Source organism: Trichechus manatus, unplaced genomic scaffold (genome assembly GCF_000243295.1).
Source record: "Trichechus manatus latirostris isolate Lorelei unplaced genomic scaffold, TriManLat1.0 scaffold00087, whole genome shotgun sequence".
NCBI lineage: Eukaryota > Metazoa > Chordata > Mammalia > Sirenia > Trichechidae > Trichechus > Trichechus manatus.
In genome coordinates this window covers 6521215-6531064 of record NW_004444023.1, presented here as the reverse complement: position 1 = coordinate 6531064, position 9850 = coordinate 6521215, and the positions used below count along the sequence as shown (strand labels likewise).

General features: G+C 41.7%; 1 protein-coding gene across 1 annotated transcript in view; it reads left to right on the top strand.

The window, feature by feature from the left end:
- The window catches only part of LOC105756563 (sialic acid-binding Ig-like lectin 6), a 28003-nt gene extending 25218 nt beyond the window's left edge, over positions 1-2785 (top strand). The window contains 1 exon segment of the mRNA XM_023736174.1: positions 2605-2785. Within this exon segment, the coding sequence (XP_023591942.1) occupies positions 2605-2785 (181 nt within the window).
- The last annotated feature ends 7065 nt before the right edge of the window (positions 2786-9850 follow it).

The window sequence follows — 9850 nt, the reverse complement described above, 5'->3', positions numbered from 1 at the left end:
TATTGTTAACCTTCTGGATTTCTGATTGCTGTCTGTCTATGGATTCTTGCAGCCTGTTAAATTTGTCATTATGCTCTTCTCTAGTCTTAAGTTCCTTTGTTGCTTTGTCTGTGTGTTCCTTGGCTTGTTCTGCATTTTGACTTATCTTCCCGATATCTTGAAGAGTTCTGTATATTATTCTTTTTTATTCTACTTCTGGTAATTCCAAGAAGTTCTTTACCTCCAGAAAATTTCTGATTCTTTGTTTTGGGAGTTTGTGGAAGCCAGCATGGCCTGCCTCTTCATGTGATTTGATATGGACTGTTGTCTCTGAGCCATCAATAAGTTATTATATTTATTTATTTTATGTTTGCTTACTGTGTCCTAGCTTCTTATTTTGTTTTGTTTTGATATGCCCAAATTGCTGCTCATGTGAGCTAGTTTGATTATTGGCACCTTTGAAGCTCTCACGTCCTGTCACCCAGTGGTTAGATCTGTTACTAGGTATCTGAGCCCAGGAGTCTGTTTACTTCTCTTGTATGGATTCAGCTTAGGTGTCCAGGTAGTCGGTCACCAAATGCGTGGTATAGGCTCTCACCTACAGTCCTAGACAGTGAGGAATGATTAGTGTAGGCACAGGTATCTGGCTGCAGTAGGGGGTCACTTGCTGAGCAAGCTAGCGGCTGATGGCTGCCCCTGTGTGTCTGGGAGGAAAGTGTGTCCCTGTTCCCTAGAGCACATAGATGGGTGAGTTTTGCAGCCAGACTATAAGCACCCACTGCTATTGGCTGTAAGGACTGGGAGGCACCACTTATTCTTGGACCCCTGTTGTGGGTGGCTAGGTGGCGTGGGTGGAAACACCAGTCCTCAGGCCCCTGATGTGGGTAGGTGAAGCTCCTGCTTAATGGGCAAAGCAGCATCAAATGTCACAAACCTGCCACTTTACCATATAGCCGATGCAGTTGAAGTTAGGCTTCAGGTATATACTCTGTTGTACTGTAGTAATGAGGGCCTACGCAGTTAAAATCGGCCCACACAGGTCTATGCAGGAGTGAAAGACATTCAAAGTCTGTGGACCCCTTATGCCTGTACCTAGGCAAAGGAGCTGTGCTTACCCTGAGTTCCCGGCTTAGGGGAGCTGGCAGATTATTTTTTCCTGTTTGTTAATTTGCTCCCTGTCCAAGGCCAACAGAATGGTTCAGGGTGTGTGACGGGTCCTACTTCCAGGCCAGGAGACTTGGCAATCGCTGAAGCCAGCCCGGCACCGGTGCAGAGCAGGGAGGGGGCAGGTAAATGGGAGAGTGTTTTTCCCAAAGGGGGTGTTTTTTGATCCATGTGGTAGGTCAGACACTTGTACTATCTTTTGCCAATTGAGTGCTGCTTTTCACTGGTTCTGGAGGCTGGAGTAGACTCTCTACCACTAGATCTGTCCCGATGGGGACAACACCTCCTGAGCACCACTGCTTGCCTCATTGCGCTCACCAGCCGATCCATCCTGAAGGGTGCCGGCTCCTGCCGGGTAAGGTCTGGCAACTCCTCACTATTTCCAAACCATCTTTCTCTCTCTGTCTGCCACTCAGTCTGATTCCTCAACTTTGCCTTTGATGTTCAGGGCTCCTAGATTGTCATATATAATCGGTTCACTTGTTTTTTTCTGGTCTTTGTTGTAAGAGGGACCACCAGAAGCATCTGACTACTCTACCATCTTGGCTCCGCCTCCCCCATTCAAAGCTTTTAATAAAAGCTTTGTTGGGGGAGTTTAGATTAGCCTTTACTCTAAACTCAAAAACCCCATTGCCATCGAGTTGATTCCAACTGCATCCTCATAATTATTCTTTCTCAAATAGAATTCTTTTTCTCAAACTTATGGCATCTCATTGTATGCATGTGCAGCTGAATATTCAGCCAAAGATTCAAGAGGAATCACAATGCAGATTTTCTGGAGCTCTTTCTCCAGAGTTTCTATCCATTCTTCTGTAAGGTACTAAGGGATGGGCAAATATAGAAGAGGGTGTCTGGTTATCACCTTTACTGCAGGACCTGGTCTCTGTCTGTCTTCTAGTACCTGTCCAGAAACCAGTTATGCCATCTCTACCCCTGATTTATATTTCAAAATATCTCCCATCACAAACTTACAACTTGAAATGCATTTATTTTCTATTTATTTAATAACTGTCTCTCCTAGAAAGACATCAGCTGCACAATAACAGGGACTGTATCGGCTTTCATCATCACTCTACATCCAACACTGAGCACACTACCAGACAATTAATAAGACGGCAGCCCCTGTAGTTGGAAAGAACTGGTTTTGACCCTTGACTCAGTGGTGCATTTATATATGTGTGTGTATGTCTTCAAGCAACGTATATAAACTCTCTTAGCCTCAGTTTTTTATTTGTAAGATGAATACGATAAGACTATCCTCTCTACAGCATTTTTTGAGAACATAATGTGATTAGTATAAACACTCACTAGAGGCTGGCCAATCTGAATTATTAGGTATTTTTGAATAAATGAATGGATAAATAACAAAAGTTTCATCAGTCCCAATTTCTTTCTGGTCCTTGGCTACTTTATCCTAGACCCTACTGCCCTGATCTGAATCCGTTCTCTTCCTTCTGCTCTGGGGCACCAGCACCAGCTCCAGAAAGGCACCCCTTCAGACCACCCTGCCCCTGCTGGGGATGGCCCTACCTCAAGAGAGGAACAAGAGCCCTACTATGCATTCATTAACTTCAACAAGCTGAAGCTGCAGGAACAGGAGGACATCAACACGGAATACTCAGAGATACAGGCATACGAATGAGGAACTGCTCAAAGCCACAGCCTTGAGTGGAAAGTACGTGGTCTCTCTGAGGTTTTGATTCTTTAAAAATTAATGGACTTCTCGGTGATGGATTGTATGAATGCTCTGGCATATGTGGATTTCTGTCCAAGAGGCCTGAGTTCAAATCTATCTATCTCACTTATTGAGCAAGTCACTTTATATCTCTATGCCTCACTTTACTGCTCTGTAAAGCAGGAAAATAAGTTCTATATAACCAGGTTATATGGAGTCCCTGGATGGCGCAAATGATTAAGTGTTTGACTACTAACCAAAAGGTTAGTGATTCAAACCCACTCAGAGGCACCTCGCAAGAAAGACCTGGCTATCTGCTTCCATGGAGTGCAGTTTTATTCTGCACACATGGTGTCACCATGAGTTGGAATCAGCTTGATGACAACAGGTAACCAGGTTATTGTGAAAGATCAATGAAAGAGTATGTATAAAACAGCTCACAAAAGTCCTGACACAAAGCATGTGGTCAGTGAATGCTAGTTTTTTCTTCCCTGAACAGAAAGTTTATGCTGACAATTTTTCCTAAGTCTTGGAGGAAGAAGTCCTAGAGGTCATAGCACCAGCTGTCTGTGTCACTCCCATCTCAAAACTCTTACATGATTCATCCAAATAAAGTTCCTGTCCTTCATCTTTCTATTCAAGACTACATGACCTTGTCCATGGAGACCTCTCCAATCTCATTTCTCACCAGTCACCCATATTCCATATCAATTCCAGCAGTTTCCTTTTAGATCTCCTAGCTTCTTTTCCTTCAGTGAAACTGAAGAACACCAATGAAATACAATGACTAAGGGAAATTCTTAAGAGTAGCTGGGGAGGTGGGGGCAGATTATATAGAGAAGACCACAGTTAGACTGACAGCTGATTTATCAGTAGCAATATTGAAGTCTGAATACAATGGAAAGTTATCTTTAATGTCCTGAGAGAAATAAATGTTAGCTTAGATAATACTCAATGAAAATATTTTAAGACTCAAGGTGAAATAAAGATATTAAAAAAAAAACTATTCATGTGGTGAGATGGATTGCTTTTATATGACCTTTCTTGCCATAGTCTTGTAACTCCCACCCAAATGATTGGGTGGGACCATGCAAATAAGGTCTATGGAACCCTAACAAAGGAATTGGTCAGTTTTACCATCTTGCTAGGCTTAAGGTGAGCCATCCCAGAGGTGGGAAAGAGAGGATCTCACTACCACCAAGGAAGAACAGCCAGGAGTGGAATGTGCTCTTTGGACCTGGGATCCCTGTACTAAGACGCTCCTGGAACCAGGAGACAGAGAAAGAGAGAGAGAGAGAGCTGTAACACTGAAGATGGCAAGACAGTGAAAAGCAGTGGCAGAGAAATGGCAGTAGCAGAGGCAGTAGAACCAGGAGACTGGCAGGAGACTGACAGGAGATTGTGCGGTGGGCTTCCCAGTCCATGGGGCAAGAAAGTTGGGTGACCTTTGGCAAGAAGCTTGCTGGAGGGGTAGGGTGTCTCTGGACACTGGTGGAGCTAGGTTTGATGAACCATGAAGCTAGAGCTGAGCATCTTCCAGCCGAGGCTTACTGGTGGAGTGGGGTGCCTCAGGGCACCTCTCAGCAGAGCTAAAAGAGCTTTGTAACACTTGTCCGAGCAAGGCAGAAGTCAACGGGCCAGAGAGAGGCATGCCTGTGGGCACAGCTGAGAAGAGGCTGTGCTAATGGAAGAACTGTATCCTTATCCCTAATAATCCGTAATTGTGAGTACTGTCTGTGAGTTCTGTGTGGCCATTGCAATGAATTATTGAATTCAGTAGAGAAGTAGAAAGTGCCATGGGAGGGATGGTTGGTGTCAGAATCGGTAAGGATGGTGGAGAGAGGAGGCATGTCTGACCTCTGCCTCATAGGAATCGGCCTTTGTTGTTGACCTTGATTGTCCTTCCCCCTTGTGAAGTTAGAAGAAGTCAGATGCTGCCACCATGCCATTTTTACAATTCACTTCCATAAATTTGAAATTTTTATGAAATGGAAAAATATGTTACCCAAATCTTTAGCCATGATTCAGTGTGGATCTGTATTTCTGGCCATCTCTGAGTTCAGAAGAAAAGAACAACTAAATGTACTGATGAAATTCTGCCACTCGGATAATTTCCCTTCAGCACTGCCTTTCAGGTTTACTGTGCTTAAGTTTGTAACAGTCCACTTCCAACTGTGCCAGCATATTGTGAGGAACCATTTGCAAACCAAGATGTAATGGTTTCCTCCTCAGACACTGTTCATAAAGAACTATCCATGAGATTGTAGGTGTTATTTCTTATAAATAGGGCAGTACACCAAGAACAGGTGGTATAGGAATCTGTGCCACCTATTCATGCAACTTATTTGTGCTTTCTGAACTGCTGAAGCCTAGTGTCATATATACATTTCACTTGATAATGGATTTCTGTTGTACATGCCCAACCTTTTGGCTCGGTGAGTCATGTAATGCCTAATTCGTGATGGGCAGTTCAGGTCGTATATTCATTTGATATCCTATGGCCAGGCATTTAGTCTCTACCAGAGTCCAATAATAGGTCAGGAACTTTTTCCAAAAGGACCACTGTGTTCTTTTTTATTTAAAAAAAACAGAACGTAACTTTTAAACAAAAATCCTAGAGTTCTGCACTGTGGGGCTTGCCAGAGATTGCATATAGCGTTCTTAATTGTCACAGACACTTCAAGTATATAATTTGATATTCTGAGTTATAAACCCCAAGTTGTAAAATTTCTTACACTGCAGCCTCGACTTGTTTCAGAGCGTTCCTTTGCACTGCAATTAACTCAAAACTTAAAGCCTTAAGGGTGTATTTGGTAAATAGAGCAGCTGATCAAATATAGTATATAGCCCCTCAAAAATCCAAATTATGTAGTTTTTGACTATGATGTGACCTAAGAGATAAGACCTGAGCTTATAATTTGCTTTGTGTCTATTTTTTCCAGTACAGTTAGAATCAGACAGTACACCACTTAGTCTTTGTAGTCATTATTGCCACCATAGCAATGAATAACAGTAGTCACTTTGTCCTTCAGGGTACTTGCTTCATAGTCTCTTCATCACAATCAACCACAGGTGATAATTTAATTAATCATGATGTCATTGCATGTGGAATTATATGAAACACTTAAGGAAGAAATAATGCCAAACTTTCCCAAAACTTCTTAGTACATAAAGGAGGCAGGAACCTCATTTCATGAGGCAAAGTGTAAGACTGATACAAAAACCTGACCAGGACATTACAAGAAAAGAAAATTGCAGACCAATACTCTTCATGAACATAGAAAAATTCTTACTGAAATATAAGTAAATTTAATTCAACATGTATAATATTTACGATACCTCATGACCAAGTGGGGTTTAACATTCAAAAATCAATATCATTTGCCACATTAACGTTATAAAAGAAAAAATCATATATGCCTGTCAATTACTGCAGAAGATGAATTTGAAAAAAGTAGACATTTATTTTTTAAAAAAAGCATTTAAAAAGTTAGTAGACTTTTACGATTTTTTAAAAATTCAGCAAATTAGAACTAGAAGAGAGCTTCTTCAATCCGATTAAGGGAATCTATGAAAACCTGCTTCTAGCATCATAATTAATGGTGAAATATTGAAAACTCTCCCCCAAGGATGGGATCAAGGCAAGAATATCTGTTCTCATTGCTTCTGTTTAATATTTTACTCTCATTTACAGCGAAATGCATAAGAAAGAGAAATAAAAGGCGGTCAGTTTAGAAAAAAGAATTAGAACTTTATTTGCAGGCGACATGATTACGGTTGCAGAAAATTCTGAGGAATCTACAAAAGAAAGTTTTATGCAAATTAAAAGACATAAAAGAGAAGAAAACCCCACAGAGTGAGGATAGTGACACTGTGTAACATCCAAAGTTAGGTCATAACAAGCTTTGAAGCTTTTGCCTGGGTGTCTTGGAATCCTCACTCTTTTGATGTGCTCCCTCTCATAACCTAGCTACTATGCTGAGAGGAGCCCAAGATACACAAAGAGGCCATCTGTAGCCTCACTGGTGAAATTCTAGCTGAGCTCCCAGCTGATAGTGAGCATTAACTGCCAGCTATTTGAGTAGGCTATATTGAACACCTAGCCCAGCTGATTTATCCCCAGCTGCTATCTTAAGACCTCAAGTGACAATCACCCAGCTAAGCCCAGTCAACTCAAAGTACTATGAAAGATGATAGCATATTCCTGTTTTAAGCTTCTAAGTTTCGGAGTGGTTTGTTATGTAACAATAGATGACTAAAACAACAATATCCTGAGGATAGGAATATAACTTTTCACAACCACCTTGGAAAGCTATTTGGAAAACTTTACTAAGTAATTCTATTCCTACATATTTTGTAACAGAAATGCATATATATGGGCATCAAAAACCAAATACAAGATTTTTATAGCAAGGAATTCCAGGCAACATGGTGCTATAGACAGAAGCACCGTGCCATCTCTCCACAGCAAAGATCCGAAAAACTAAGCCAAACAGAGACAAACGTCAGTCTGAAACCCTAAGCCTCAAATGAAAAGATAAAGAACTCAGCCAAGCACCGAATGGAATAAGAAACTGACAGAGAACAGACAGCAAGGAGACATACATACAGAGGTCCCCTATCAGCTAACGCAGCACAGATCCGACATCTTGGACTCCCATCAGAGATCGGTGAACAGGGGGTACGAGAAAGTAGCTTCATGGAGCTTCCAGCAGGAGATAGAACAACCAGTGACCAGCGATATATGCTTTCCCACCCCCTACCCTTCTTCACCTCCACTCGGTCTCCTCTGCTTCCTGTGGCCACAGTGCCACTTGGATTCCACCCGCCTGCACTGGCCAGCTCCCCGAGTGCCATTTGTTGGCTGCTGGTGTTGCTTTTTCCCGCTTCTTTTGATTTCTTCCATACCTCTCACCAACTCCCCCTACTTTCTGTCAAATAACTGGCTTCATGTGCCATCTTTGCTTCTTCCTGAAAGGCTGAAAAACACCGCTCAACTGTGAAACTGCTTCCTGGCCCATGCTGCCACACTGGTGGGATCCCTGGGGGCTTTGTTTTGTTTTGTTTATTTGTTTTCTTTTTCTTTTCTCAGCTTGGGAGCCCCTTCTAGCCAAGCAGTACTTCATGGCTTGGGAGCTACTCCCTTACTCTGCACAGACGTGCAGTGGGATCCCTGGGGGCATTTCTTTTTCTTGTTTTCTTGGGGGCGAATTTTTCTATTTTTTGTTTCTTTGTTATCTTTTCTCTCTTTTTCCCTTTTGTCTTTCTTCATGTCTCAGTTTCTCCTCTCTCTGTATTTATCTTCCCTTCCTGTCACCTGAAAACCTGGCACTGTGTGACACCTCTACCCCTTCTAGCCAGGCTGTACTTCACGGCCTGGGAGCAATTTCCCCAGTCCTCGCAGCTGCACCAGTGGGATCCCTGGGGGCTTATCTTCTTTTTTTCCTGATTTTTATTTATTCTTTTTTTCTCTTACCCTTTTTATTTTTGTCTTTCTCCATTTCTCAGTTTCTCAACTCTCCACTCCAATGGCAAACACCCTTAGCACTCTTTTTTTGTTTGTTTGTTTGCTTGTAAGTTTTTGGCTCCTGTTCCTCTCTCCTCTTTCCCATACCCATCTTAGCTCCACACATCACATTCTACACCCTACTTCCTGCCTACCTGCACCATGCACTGAACAACACACCCCAAACCAGCACAGGCATGGCCTACAGGAACCTGTCCTGCACCAATTACCAGCCCACCCTGTTGGGCCTAGTATATGCCACAAACAACCCATCCCAGCTACTCCCCTTCAGCTGGACCTGCCCTACTGTACCATACCTGAGCAACTGACCCTACCCATTGGAGAAGGAGGGGAAAAGTATCGTGCCTGCAGATGAGCAAACAGCAAAGAACTCACATCCCGCCTGCTCAGATATAACCAAATAAAACAAAAAACCAGGACGAAGCAAACAAATCTACAATCAATAAACTAGGAAAATAACTACTGAACGTTCCAAAGACAGCAGACAATATCCAAACATATACAAAAACAGGACAGGATGGTTCCAGTAGGCAACCAAAATAAAACACCAGATGACTTTCCAGTAGAAGAAAAGGCTCTAGAACTACCTGATAGGGAATTCATATATCTAATATTCAGAGCTATCCAAGAATTGAAGCAAACTGCAGACAAAAATGAGGAAAAAATAAACAAATTCATGGAAAATACAGACAAAAAAATGGAAGAATTAAGGAAAATAATACAGGAACAAAATGCTAAAATAAATTCACAACTAGAAAAAACATACAAAAACAACAATTAGAAATCCAAAAGATAAACAACAAGATTTCAGAAATGGACAGTGTCATAGAAGGGCTGAGGAGCAGGTCTGAGATGATGGAAGACAGGAACAGTGAAATTGAAGACAAACACTTGGATACAACTCTGAGGAAAAATCAGAAAAAAAGAACAAAGAAAAACGAAGAAACCTTCAGAATTATGTGGCACAGAATCAAAAGCAAAATTTTGTGAGTGATCAGAGTTCCAGAACACGGGGATGAAACAGAAAACACTGAAGAACTGCTGACAGAAAACTTCCCTAATATCAAGAAGGATGAAAAGCTGGCCATCCAAGAACCCCATATAGGATAGACCCCAAAAGAAAATCACCAAAGTATATCATAATCACATTCGTTAAAACCAAAGACAAAGAAAGACTCCTGAGAGCAGCTCGAGAAAAACAAAAAGTCACATAGAGAAGAGAACCAATAAGACTAAGCTCGGATTATTTGGCAGAAGCCATGCAGGTGAGAAGGAAATGGGATGCATATATAAAACCCTGAAAGAAAAAAATTGCCAGCCAAGAATAATATATCCTGCAAAACTCTCATTCAAATATGATGGTGAAATTAGGACATTTCTAGATAAACAGAAATTAAGGGACTATTAACCAAACCAAACTTACAAGAATTATTAAAGGGAGTCCTGTGATCTGAGAACGAACAACATCAGACCACAGGCTGAATCGAGGATGCAAGATCATACCA